The sequence below is a fragment of the Solanum lycopersicum genome, chromosome 11 (assembly GCF_036512215.1).
Source record: "Solanum lycopersicum chromosome 11, SLM_r2.1".
In the NCBI taxonomy this organism is placed as follows: domain Eukaryota; kingdom Viridiplantae; phylum Streptophyta; class Magnoliopsida; order Solanales; family Solanaceae; genus Solanum; species Solanum lycopersicum.
The window spans coordinates 8,737,490-8,751,478 of record NC_090810.1 but is presented as its reverse complement, the minus strand read 5'-3'; the positions used below and the strand labels follow the sequence as shown (position 1 = coordinate 8,751,478).

The window sequence follows — 13,989 nt, the reverse complement described above, 5'->3', positions numbered from 1 at the left end:
ATACTAGTGTTGAACCACCTCTCATGGACTCTGTTCCGTGGTTCAGGAGTTTCTCGATGTATTTCCTTCTGATCTTCCAGGTGTTCCTCCCGATAGGGATATCAATTTTGCTATTGATTTGGAGCCGGGCACTAAGCCTATTTTTATCCCTCCATACCGTATGGCTCCATCAGAGTTGAAAGAATTGAAGGATCATATGCAGGATTTATTGAGTAAGGGGTTTATTCGCCCTAGTGTGTCACCTTGGGGTGCCCCTGTATTGTTTGTGAAGAAGAAGGATGGGACTATGAGAATATGTACTGATTACAGACAGTTGAACAAGGTAACAGTGAAGAATAAGTATCCTCTTCCGCGTATTGATGACTTATTTGATCAGTTACAGGGAGCATCATTGTTCTCTAAGATTGATTTGAGGTCTGGGTATCATCAGTTGAAGATTAGGGCATCAGATATCCCTAAGACAGCTTTTCGGACCCGGTATGGGCATTATGAGTTCCTAGTGATGTCCTTTGGATTGACTAATGCCCCTGCAACATTCATGGAGTTGATGAATGGGGTGTTTCGACCATACCTTGATTCTTTTGTGATTGTTTTCATCGATGACATCTTGGTTTACTCCAAGACTGAGGAGGACCATGTCCGACACTTGAGGATTGTACTTTAGAGGTTGAGAGAAGAGAAGTTGTATGCCAAGTTCTCAAAGTGTGAGTTCTGGCTTACTTCTGTGGCATTCTTAGGACACGTGGTGTCTAAGGAGGGTATTAGAGTAGATCCAGCCAAGATTGAGGCAGTTAGAGGCTGGACGCGACCTACTTCACCTACTGAGGTTAGGAGTTTTGTGGGATTGGCAGGCTATTATCGACGATTTTTTCAGAGTTTCTCTACTATTACAGCTCCATTGACTAGATTGACTCGACAGGATGTTGGTTTTCAGTGGTCTGATGAGTGTGAGGAGAGCTTTCAAAAGCTCAAGACTTTGTTGACTTCTGCTCCTGTGTTGACTCTACCTGAGGAGGGTGTAGACTTTACTGTGTATTGTGATGCTTCAGGAGTTGGATTGGGTGGTGTGTTGATGCAGAAGGGGAAAGTGATTGCTTATGCTTCTAGGCAATTGAAGTCCCATGAGAAGAACTACCCTACTCATGATCTGGAGTTAGCGGCTGTGGTATTTGTACTTAAGTTATGGCGTCATTATTTGTATGGAGTGCATTGTGAGATCTTCACTGATCATCGGAGTATTCAGTATATCTTTAGCCAGAGGGATTTGAACTTGAGGCAACAGAGATGGCTTGAGTTGCTGAAGGACTATGATGTGACCATTCTGTATCATCCGGGGAAGACCAATGTTGTGGCCGATGCTTTGAGTAGGAAGACTCATAGCATTGGGAGTCTTGTATCTCTTAGTGTTGAGGAGAGACCATTGGTTAGAGATGTTCAATTGTTAGCTAACAATCTTGTCCGATTGCAGATCTCAGAGGAGAGTGATGGGATGATTGCTTTTATTGAGGCTCGATCTTCTTTAGTCGAGCAGATTCGTGCACACCAGTTTGATGATGAAAAATTATGTCTCATTCGAGACAAAGTATTGAGTGGGGAAGCTAAGGAGGTTGTCCTTCATTCTGATGGTGTCTTGAGGATCGGAGGCAAGATTTGTGTGCACAAGACAGGCGATTTGATTAGATTGATCCTTGAGGAGGCCCATTGTTTTTGATATTCCATCCATCCGGGAGCGGCGAAGATGTATCATGATCTGAGTCAGCATTACTGGTGGTGTGGGATGAAGAGAGATATTACAGACTCTGTTTTGAGGTGTTTGACTTGCCAGGGGGTCAAGTGTGAGCACCAGCGGCCTAGGGGTGTATCTCAAAGGATGCCTATTCCTACTTGGAAGTGGGAGCGGATTACTATGGACTTTGTTGTGGGTTTGCCTACCACAGTGGGTGGTTATGACTCTATTTGTGTTGTTGTTGATAGGCTGACCAAGTCTTCCCACTTCATTCCGGTTCAGGTGAAGTATACGGCAGAAAATTTAGTCGAGCTATATATCAGTCACATTGTTCGACTATATGGAGTTCCTATTTCTATCATATCAAATCGAGGTTCACTATTTACTTCTCATTTCTGGAAGGAATTACAACATGGTCTGGGTACTCAGTTAGATATGAGTACGACATTTCATCCTCAAACAGATAGTCAATCTGAACGGACCATTCAGGTATTGGAAGATATGCTTCGAGCGTGTGTGATCGATTTTGGTGCTAGATGGGATCAACATTTACCATTAGTGGAGTTTGCTTATAATAACAGTTATCACTCTAGTATCCAGATGGCCCCATTTGAGGCGTTGTATAGAAGGCGGTGTAGGTCTCCGATTGGTTGGTTTGATTCGGCGGAGATGGACTCTTTGGATACAGACTTGCTGAGAGATGCTATGGAGCAAGTCCGTATGATTCAGTATAGATTATTGATAGCTTAGAGTCGACAGAAGAGTTATGCAGACCAGAGAGTTCGAGCCTTGGTGTTTATGGAGGGTGATCATGTTTGGCTCCGAATATCACCCATGAAGGGTGTGATGAGGTTCGGAAAGAAGGGAAAACTTAGTCCTAGATTCATTGGCCCTTTTGAGATTTTAAGACGAGTGGGAGAGGTGGCCTATAAGTTGGCCTTTCCACCTAGTTTGTCAGTAGTACATCCTGTTTGTCATGTCTCTATGCTTCGGAAGTATATTCCGGACGAATCTCATGTGCTTTCACTTGATTATGTGGAGTTGGGCCCAGATTTGACATTTGAAGAGGAGCCTATAGCTATTTTGGATAGGCAGGTTCGAAAGCTTAGGACCAAGGACATTGCTTCAAAAAAGGTGCAGTGGAAGCACCGATCGGTGAGAGAGGCAACTTGGGAGACAGAGTCTGACATGCGTTCCAGATACCCTCAGCTTTTTGAAGCTTCAGGTACTTTCTTTCACTTCAAGTTCGAGGACGAACATGATTTTTAGTGGTGGATATTGTAATGACCCGCGGGGTTATTTTTGGAAATTTGAATTATTCGTATAACTTGAGTTAATTTATTTATGATTGATTGTAAATAATGGAATTAATAGATAGTTTTGGACTAAAGTGATCTTTTATTTAAGATCCCATACTATTAGGGTCATGTATTAAAAAAAATAAGTTAGTGTATTTTTTCAGTTTTTAATAAACTATTAATTGATAAAATAAGGGGAGGCAGAAACCTACCTAAGCCGACGCACACGAGATGTTTTCTTTGATCTTCAGGTAACAATCCATGGCACTTTGACGTAATTATTTTTAATTTGTCAATTATGTGTGATAAATGGGATATGATATGAATTCAAGATCTGGGTTTATTGAGAAATTAAGGCACCTTTTTAGTGCAATTTGAGCCAGCCGTATACGGTGATAGTTGAAGGCCATCTGAAGGCTATTATTAGTAGCATTAGAGAAACAATGAAATTGTATAAAACAATAATTAAGTGCTAAAATTATTGAGTGAAAAAAATTAGTAGTTATAATTTTTCGTGGCTAACTGGTACGTTAATGTTTCTGGGAAACTAAGAGAAAGAATGGGGAATATTTGAATTGGCCATAATGAGCCAATGATTGGTCATAATGAGCCAATCATTGGCCATAATGAGTCAATCATTGGCTGAAAAAAAAATAATTAAAAAAATAAAAATTGTTAAACAAAAGAACAAAAAAAAGTAATAATAATAGGGGTTCATTAGCACTATTCCAATTAAACTAGAGTGCAAAGTTTAATTTTACTGTGAATCTAATTTTGATAGGTAGGCATGGGTAATTAAATATTATATGTATGGTGTTGACTGAATAGTGGAAAAGAAATAATAGAAATTTAATCCTAGGCTTGAAACTTGAAAAAAAAATTATGATAGAGGAAATTTTAATTGACATCAAGAATTACAAACTTGATTATACATTTGGTGAATTTTTAGGTCAAGGTTAAACACAAATAAATAAATAAATGTGGGTATTGTTAGTACCGAAATCTTATAGTGAATATATATACTTGAATAGGTTGCATCGATTCGGAAGTTCAACGAAAAGGGAAGGCTCAAGTCCCAGACTGATTATTCGATTGACTAAGGCAGGTGGATTTCTAAACCCTTGTTAAGCGTATGAAATTCTTGTATTTCCTTGTGTAGTGTTGAGAATGACTTGGAGACGTGTTGCTTATTTGTTGGTGTTGTATCCCTTGTTGTTTATTGTGCTTTGTTATCAAAATGGTTATCTCCTCATTTTCTTTGAGCATGTCATTTGCATTGTATCTGAGACATGGATGTGGTAAGAGGATGTACCATTTCGAGGGTCGTATCGCGCGCCGCGATGGATATTATATTTCGAGGGACGTATCACGCGCCGCGAAGGTTACTATTATCGAGGGTCATGTCATGCGCCGCGATAGATGCATGGACAATATGTCCCCCATGGGTCCCGGACTGAGAGACAGCGGGTGGGTATCATTAAGAAAGACATGCATCACGATGTTTGACATTGCATCTCATGGTATTGCACATTTTATTATTGATGAACTTGAACACGTGTTTTGCTGATATTGTGATTGTTTCTCTGTGAAGCTTGTGACTGTTGAATATTGAGTTGTTATTGAGAATGTGTAAAATGATAGAGTGTGGTTATTGAGTTGTGTGTTTGGTAAACCGTTAAGCTGTAGCGTGGAGGTTTAGATAGGGCGTAAGGAGTACCCGCATTTTGTTCACTTAACTTGTGTTTAGAGGTTTGCTTGTTGGGTACCGCGTGGTTTAGTACTCACCCCTTGCTTCTACAAATTTTGTAGGTTACGAGCCCGGATCTTCGTGATACCTGTCATTCTTTTCGTTTTCGAGGCATCTTGTGGAGGGTTGTGAGGTAGCTGCTTGTCATCTCAGCGAACTTTCCTACTTCAGTTTATGACTTTGTTTTTACTTGAAAGACAACTTCATTTTAGACTTTATTTTTATTTCAATTCTAATATTTACATTAGAGGCTTGTGCACGTGACAACCTGGTTTTGGGGATCGAATTAATATGACTTGGTTTTATAATAGAAATTATTGTTGGATTGTCATTTTCTTCCGCACTTTGTTAGATATTGAGTTTTAGGCTGACTTGTCTTGATGGGATAAGACGAGTGCCATCACACTCATTTTTGGGTCGTGACAAAATAATATAATCAACTACTATTATTAGGCGGAAGAAGTAAATTAACTTATACTCCCTCTATTTAATATTAACTAATAATTTAAAGAAAAAATAATTGTTGTTCAAAATTATTGAATTGTTCAAATTTCGACAGAATTTTTTTCCATGTTAATCCTTTACTTTAAAGAAGTTAGATATTCAGATAAAGTGCAATGTTTGCAAAGTCGTATTAGTGATTCCAAAAAAGACAATAGTGGAAAATATGGTTTAAAAATTATATTCTTAAATATTTTTTTATTAAATATGCATTGTCTTACAAATTCAATTAATATGAAATAGAGAAAGTATTTATAACTCGATCTCACCGATGAAAGAGATAGTAAGGAGTTTATCGGAGAAAAATTATTAAAGTTCAATACTCAACCTTCACGATCAGTCGACCACAACTAAAAAGCAGTCACATGCTCAATCTTAATAGCGAAAATTTCATCAAATCATCAGTGTATCTGGAAACAAAAAATATGTATCTAATTATATGTATATAACTTCAAATCTAATATATGAAATTATTTGTTAGTGAAAATACAATTATTTCAAACTAAAAAAAAAGGGAAAATACCCAAGTACCCCCTCAACCTATGTTCGAAATCCCAGAGACACACTTATACTATACTAAGGTCCTATTACCCCCTTGAACTTATTTTATAAGTAATTTTCTACCCCTTTTTAGCCTACGTGGTACTAGTTCAAGAAAAAAAGTCAACCATCGTTGGGCCCACAAGATAGTGCCATGTAAGCTAAAAAGGGGTAAAAAATTATTAATAAAATAAGTTAGGGGGGTAATAGGACCTTTGTATAGTATAAGTGTGTCTCTGAGATTTCGGGCATAGGTTGAGGGGGTACTTGGGCATTATCCCAAAAAAAAACAATAATACTAATGATAAAAATGTTCGTATAATTGGATAGTTTATTTATTAATCTAATGAAATATTTCATATTTATCTATGTTGCTAGCTACTAGTTAAAATAACTCGTTAAAGGTTCATATTTTACTTTAACGAATTTGACATATTTTTTGTTTGGTACGCAATATAGATCACTACCAATTGAAATATGTTCTTTGTAATTAGATTTTGACTTACAAAATTAATTTTTCGATATGATCAGTGGCGATTTGATTTTAAAATCTCAAAATGAATTTTGAATTTCTCAATTACTAAAACAATAGATTTCAAATTTTTGTTTTAACGCCTATAATTTTTATTCCTTTTTATTATGTGTAAACCATACTGATCAATAACATGATTATTTACTACTTGAATAGGTTCATAATGAGCAAATTTACATAAACAAAATATGACTATATAGAGACACCAAAATAAAATATAAGAAAAAGATACAACTTTATTAAGATAAAAAACAAATACACTGGAATTTTTTAATTTTTATTATTAGTATGACTATTGTTGTTGTAAAAGACAAATTATGTATCTGAATAGTAAACTATCATATTTACTTGATCTAAAAGTTAAAATAAAATTAATACTAATGAGAAAAGCTATGTAAAAATTGACCAAAGAGGATTCTTGCAACTAGAAACTCAAGACCCATTTTTGTTTGAAACTGTTACTTTCTTGACAAAAATAAAATAACAGTAACTTCTAAGATAATTCAAGAATATTATTTATTCATTATTATAATATAAGAATGTAGTTTAAGATTTTAAGTTTTGAATTAAAGTTAAAGGGATGTTTTTGGCCATTTACTTTAGCATTTTTCATAGAAAATAATCTCTTGTTTGATTTTATATGACCCGCTTTTTTCTTAGTCCGTTTAAAAAAAATGATGAATTTTTTTATATGATCACTATAACAAACTTAATTATGCTTTATCGCTATAATTTGCATATTTAGGGATTGTAGCTACAATTTAAGTTGCTTTATTTGTATAGTTCGCGGATTTATATAATTTGCTGGTTTATATAATTTGCAGATATATTTGTATAATTCAGTTATTATAGTATAAACTCGAAATAACGAATTTATACAATTAAAAACACCAGAAGTGTAAACAATTATACAAATTATATTATACACATTCTGATTATACAAAACTAAAAAGTTGAGCCGCATAATTATAGCTAAAAGTAGGTCATGATTTTGTAATTAACGAAAACTATAGTTATGTTAACTAATTAACTAGTATATTTTTGCTTATACGTGTAATTTAGTATTAATAATTAAATTCAAAATATCTTTTTTATTCTTAATGATATGATTTGTATCACATAAATATCTATGACTTATTTTAGACCACAAATTTAAAAAATATTTCTTTTTTCTTAAACTCCATATCAAATTAAATTATACTCTATTTGTCCTTAATTACTCGTCTATTTTTCCTTTTTTACTTATCTAGTTGGGATAATGCACAGGTACTCCCTCAACCTATGCTCGAAATCTCAGAGACACACTTATAGACTAAGGTCCTATTACCCCCTGAACTTATTTTATTAATAATTTTCTATCCCTTTTTGGCTTACCTGCGCTATCTTATGGGTCCAACGCTGGTTGACTTTTTTTTCCAAGCTAGTGCCACGTTGATCGAAAATGGGTAGAAAATTACATATAAAATAATTCGGAAGAGGTAATAGGACCTTAGTATAATATAATTATGTCTCTGAGATTTCGGGCATGGGTTGAGTGGATATTTATATTTTCTCTATCTATTTTGATAAATTAAAAATAACAATTTTTTTTTACCTATTATACCTTAATTAATTAATTTTGAAAAAAGTAAGGACTTCTTCAAATAAGTATGTCACTTCTAATTTTACTTTTTTGACAAAAAAAATTAACAGAGATTCGTAACTTCTAAGATAGTTCAAGAATATTGTTTATCTATTATTATAATATAAGAATGAAGATTAAGATTTTTAAGTTTGAATTTGAATTATAGTTAAAAGGGATGTTTTTTGGCCATTTTCTCTACATTTTTCATAGAGAATACTCCCTTGTTTCATTTTATATGACCTATTTTTTTAGTTCTTTTAGATAAAAAAAATGATATGTTTTTTTATTGATTATATTCTTAAATAATTAATTTTTAAAAATATAAATTAAATTTTTTTAAATTTTAATTTATCCACTTTATAATTAGTAGAAATGAAATAGTAAAATCGTCATGCCATGTCATGTAACATTGAAATTCGCAACTCTTTGGACATTCCCAATTATTATTTTCTCAATAAATATGTCAATTTAAAAAGGCAAAATAATCTGATGGACCCTTGTATTTGTTCGAATTTGTATTATGGACCCTTCTACTTAACTCTTTACCAGTAGAACCCTTAAACTCAATCAAAATAAGATTTTTATCCTTCTACTGTGTGTGTAATTCACCCGCCCATAAATAGATGACATGTCAAATCCATGTCACATAAATCAATAACATGTCATAATTATCTCTATTTACTATTTTTTAAAAATTATTAATCCAAAATATTAAATAAAAAGAAAAATAATAAAAATTTCACACCCCAAATCAGCCGTCCCTGTTCCTCTCCCCAACCCATTCCCTCTGTGAAATATCCTGAAACCACCAAAAATCCACTGCCATCACTCTCTATTCTATCACTCTCAAACCCCTCTTTATCTCCACCCTACACTCGCACCATTTTTCTTTCCTTTTTTTTTCAATCTACACAAAATTGGCAACGTTAGGTCGCTGCACTACCAACTTTGACCTGCAAATCTTTTTTGCCGCTATCATCAACTCCTCGCACCCCACTGGCGACCAAGAGCCACTTATTCAAGTTATGTCCAACATGGCCTCCCACAGTCTCTTCGAAAAAAAGGCTTCAATGTCAATCGCTCTCTCATTCAGATGCGAAAATTAGTTAAGGTTTATGGGTATTCACTACCTCATATAAATTATTTAAGATAATATTTCAATAAATTACTTTATGATATTTTGAAGTGCAAGGAAGAAGGAATTAAAAAAGGGATATGGAAGTGTAACGACCTGTTTAGTCGTTTTGAGCAGCAGACTTTGATTTGGGAAAAACTGGCAGGAACAACGGACCCCACGACGGACCGTCATGGGCACAACGGACCGTCGAGGGGGTCTCGTTCCAAAATACTTAGAATTCTGAAAAATGGGCACTGAAATCGACTCTCTGAACTTCGTAACGGAATGGCAGGACGAACCGTCACAGGTGTGACGGACCGTCACAGACTCTTCAGAGAAATTGAGTCTCTAAACTCTGCGACAAGGCAGCAGGACGGACCGTCGCAGGCGCGACGGGCCGTCACAGACTGCATAATCCCAGTCTGGGTCGAATTTCTTTAAATGTTTTAAGGGACGTTTTTGACTATTCCTGCTTTAATTATAAATTTAGTCGGTTAATGTTAATAAAATCTAATTACTTGGGGGTTAAAAGAGGTAACCTTGAGTTAATTAGTGAGGTATTATTGTCATCTTTTATACTTAATTATATGCTAATTAGGGTAAAAGAAAGAGAGTTGGAACAAGAAAACTAGAAAGAACAAAGAGAGAGAGGGAGAATCGAACGAGAAGGTGAAAAGAAGAGGAGAAACACAAAGCTTTGGGAAATTGCTTGCTTGATTACTAGTCTTCGGTGGAGGTAGGTTATGGCTTTTATACTATTCGTAGTTAACTCTTAATAGCGAATGATATGTGTTGGGTGTATTGTAAGTCTTCTATATGCTTAATTGTATGCTTGCATGAATGTGATTATATAATTGTGATGAAATAAGCATGATGAAGCTATTGAATCCCAAATCTTGAAAACCCCTTGTTAATGATGATGCCTTGGTATAAAAGAAGGCTTGATGAACTAAAGTAATGAGATTGATGATGCCTTGGTATAAAAGAAGGCTTGAGGAATTAATGGAATGAAATTAGGGGATCGGGTGTCACGAACCGACACGTAGAATTAGGGGATCGGGTGTCACAAACCGACACGTAGAATTAGGGGATCGGGTGTCACGAACCGACACGTAGAATTAGGGGATCGGGTGTCACGAACCGACACGTAGAACTAGGGGATCGGAGTGTCACGTTCCGACACATAGTAGTAAGGGAGCGGAGTGTCACGTACCGACACAAGAATAAAGGTGACGAATCTTGAAAGATGTTAATATACTCAATCTAATGAACCTAATTCCCAAATGAGTATGATATGGAGGCTTGAGTCCTCATGAATGTACTTGACGTTATTTATCAAAGATCCTTGTACATGGTGTTGCTACAGATTGAGTATTGTAGTTGATTTATGATATTATCTGATATATACTGTTTTCTATTTTGAGTTGGCCGATGATATCTACTCAGTTCCCGTGTTTTGTACTGACCCCTACTTGTATGTTTCTTTTTGATTATTTATGGAGTGCAGCAAACGTGTCGTCGTCTTCAACTCAACCGCAACTCTAGCCAGTCTTCAGTACTCCGGATTTCAGGGTGAGCTAATGCTTCTAGCTTGGACTGGATCTTCCTCTTCATGTCTTGATGCCTTGAAGTTCCGGCATGGACTAGCTTTTTATGTATTTAAGCTTCTTAGATACTCTTAGATTAGTAATTTGAGGATAGATGTTCTTGTGATGATGACTTCCAGATTTTGGGGATAATAATAGTTGTTGAGTTTTTAGAAGTTATTGAATTGATTTTTATTAATGAGTTTAAGTCTTCCGCATTACTTTCTGTTGCTATTATATTGAAATGTTAAGGTTTAGATTGGTTGGTTCGCTCACATAGGAGGGTAAGTGTGGGTGCCAGTCGCGACCCGATTTGGGTCGTGACAAACTTGGTATCAGAGCATTAGGTTCGTTGGTCTCATCACACAAGAACGAGTCTAGTAGAGTCTTAAGGAACGGTAGGGGGACGCCTTTACTTTTCTTTGAGATGCTATAAGACTTTAGGAAAATTCCATTCTTTCTTTCTTTCGTGCTATTACTTGGGTCCAATTGGTATCTTGGTGATACAAATTGGTATCTGACCATCTTCACTCTATTTCGCAGATGGTTAGAACTAGAGCAACGACTGCGCCAACACCAACACCGGCAAGACAAGAAGCTTCCGAGCCAGCCACTGGGGCTGTAGCTCGAGGAAGAGTAGCGGCAAGAGGCCGTGGTAGAGGTCGTGAGAGGACGTCCTCTAGGGGAAGAGGACAAGCGCCCGTCCCGTCTAGTACTAGGGAGGTGACTCCTCCACCGACTGAAGAAGTAGTAAGAGAGGGTGAGGAAGGGGAAACTGAACAAGTACAGAATGAGGGATTGCCTCCCCAACCTACCCCAGAGATGATCAATCAGGTTCTTGCTTATCTTAGTGGGTTATCTGATCAAGGTCAAACGCCTCCAGTATTTTCTGCACCAGCACCTCAGGCTCCAGAGGTACAACATGCGGCTACTGTGGCTCCCCGCATGGATGCCTCATTGGAAATAGGCACATTTCCTCGTCTGACTGCAGGGCCTGTAATGACAAATGATCAGCATGAACTTTTCAGTAAGTTCTTGAAATTGAAACCTCCAGTCTTCAAGGGTGCTGAATCGGAGGATGCTTACAATTTTCTGGTTGACTGTTATGAGCTACTACACAAGATGGATATAGTAGAACGGTTTGGTGTTGAGTTTGTGACTTATCAGTTTCAAGGGAACGCCAAAATGTGGTGGAGATCACATGTTGAGTGTCAACCAACAGAGGCACCACCTATGACTTGGGCTTCATTCTCTAGCTTGTTTATGGAGAAGTATATCCCCCGAACTTTGAGGGATAGGAAAAGAGATGAATTTTTGAGCCTAGAGCAAGGTAGGATGTCGGTTACTGCATATGAGGCTAAGTTTCGTGCATTATCCCGATATGCCACCCAACTATGTTTCAGTCCACAAGAGCGGATTCACCGTTTTGTAAAGGGGTTGAGATCATAGTTGCGGATTTCAGCCTTACAGGTAGCGGCTACAGCGAAATCTTTTCAAGAAGTGGTAGACTTCGTGATAGAGGTAGAGGGAGTGAAGCCAGATGACTTCACCATGGCAACTACATCAAAAAGGTTTCGAAAGGGAGGTAAGTTTAATGGTTCTTACTCTAGAGGACAGGGTTCAGGAGGTTACTCAGTCCGACCAATTCAGTCTTCACTACAGACTGTAGTTGGGGGACCACCTCAGACCGGTCAACACTTCTCTGAAAGACCTATACTTGAATCCAGAGAGTGTTATGGATGTGGGGAGACTGGGCACATTAGGAGAAATTATCCGAAACAGAGTTACAGACCTCCAAATGTTAGAGGTAGAGGTGGTTATGGAAGAGGCCGTCATTCTGGAGGACGCGGTGGTCGAGGTAATGGTGGTCACCGAAACGGCCGGGGTGATGGGCAAACTGGTGCCACTACATCACAACATGGTAGGGGCAACGGACAGACAGGTGAGAGGGCCCATTGTTATGCTTTCCCTGGGCGGTCAGAAGCGGAGATATCAGATGCTGTCATCACAGGTAATCTTTCGGTTTGTGATTGCATGGCTTTTGTATTGTTTGACCCTGGCTCTACATTTTCATATGTATCTTCCGCATTTGCTAATGGTCTTGATTTACATTGTGAATTACTTGACATGCCTATTCGTGTTTCTACTCCGGTGGGTGAGTCTGTGATAGTTGAAAAAGTGTATAGGTCTTGTTTGGTGACTTTTGTAGGGAGTAACACTCATGTAGATTTGGTTATCTTAGAAATGGTTGACTTTGATGTAATTCTGGGTATGACTTGGCTTTCTCCGAATTTTGCGATTTTGGATTGTAATGCTAAAACAGTGACGTTAGCGAAGCCTGGGACAGATCCGTTAGTGTGGGAGGGTGACTACACTTCTAATCCGGTTCATATCATCTCCTTTCTTCGTGCTAAGAAAATGGTTAGTAAGGGTTGTTTAGCGTTCTTGGCACATCTCAGGGATGATACTACTCAGGTACCTCCAATTGAGTCGGTCTCAATAGTTCGTGAGTTTTTAGATGTGTTTCCTGCAGACCTTCCTGGCATGCCACCGGATAGAGATATTGACTTCTGCATCGATCTTGAACCGTGTACTCGCCCCATTTCTATACCCCCTTATAGAATGGCTCCCGCGGAGTTAAGAGAGTTAAAGGCACAACTTCAAGAGTTGCTAAGCAAAGGCTTTATTAGACCAAGTGCAACTCCTTGGGGTGCTCCGGTATTATTTGTGAAGAAAAAAGATGGGAGCTTTTGAATGTGCATAGACTACAGACAACTAAATAAGGTGACGGTTAAGAACAAGTATCCTCTTCCTCGCATTGATGACTTGTTCGATCAGTTACAAGGTGCTTGTGTCTTCTCTAAGATTGACTTGAGATCCGGTTATCATCAATTGAAGATACAGGCAACGGATGTGCCAAAGACTGCTTTTCGAACTAGGTATGGGCATTACGAATTTGTAGTAATGTCTTTTGGTCTTACGAATGCCCCTGCTGCGTTCATGAGCTTGATGAACGGGATTGTTAAGCCATATTTGGACCTCTTAGTGATCGTATTTATTGATGATATACTGATATACTCTAAAAGTAAGAAGGTTCATGAGGAGCATTTAAAGATTGTATTAGAAATGTTTAGGGAGAAAAAGCTTTATGCCAAGTTCTCTAAATGTGAGTTTTGGCTAGATGCGGTGTCCTTCTTGGGGCATGTAGTTTCTAAGGATGGAGTAATGGTGGATCCTTCTAAGATTGACACAGTGAAGAATTGGGTATGACCTACTAATGTGTCAGAAATAAGGAGCTTTGTTGGTTTAGTGAGCTAT

The 13,989-nt window shown here is 37.4% G+C and overlaps 1 protein-coding gene and 1 long non-coding RNA gene across 2 annotated transcripts; both read left to right on the top strand.

Moving 5' to 3' along the window:
- Positions 1–2,524: 2,524 nt before the first annotated feature.
- On the top strand, positions 2,525–2,995 carry LOC138339691 (uncharacterized). The gene has a single exon (XM_069291592.1). The coding sequence runs from the start codon at positions 2,525–2,527 to the stop codon at positions 2,993–2,995; it is 471 nt and encodes a 156-aa protein (XP_069147693.1).
- Positions 2,996–3,209: 214 nt separating this feature from the next.
- LOC138339604 (uncharacterized) lies at positions 3,210–5,131 on the top strand. Its single transcript, XR_011212452.1, has 3 exons — positions 3,210–3,275; positions 4,056–4,129; positions 4,834–5,131. It is a non-coding gene; the product is annotated as an uncharacterized lncRNA (long non-coding RNA).
- The last annotated feature ends 8,858 nt before the right edge of the window (positions 5,132–13,989 follow it).

What these genes read in the sequence shown, in the direction of transcription:
- LOC138339691 (XM_069291592.1), top strand. Translation starts at nt 2,525, where the DNA reads ATGGAGGGTGATCATGTTTGGCTCCGAATATCACCCATGAAGGGTGTG.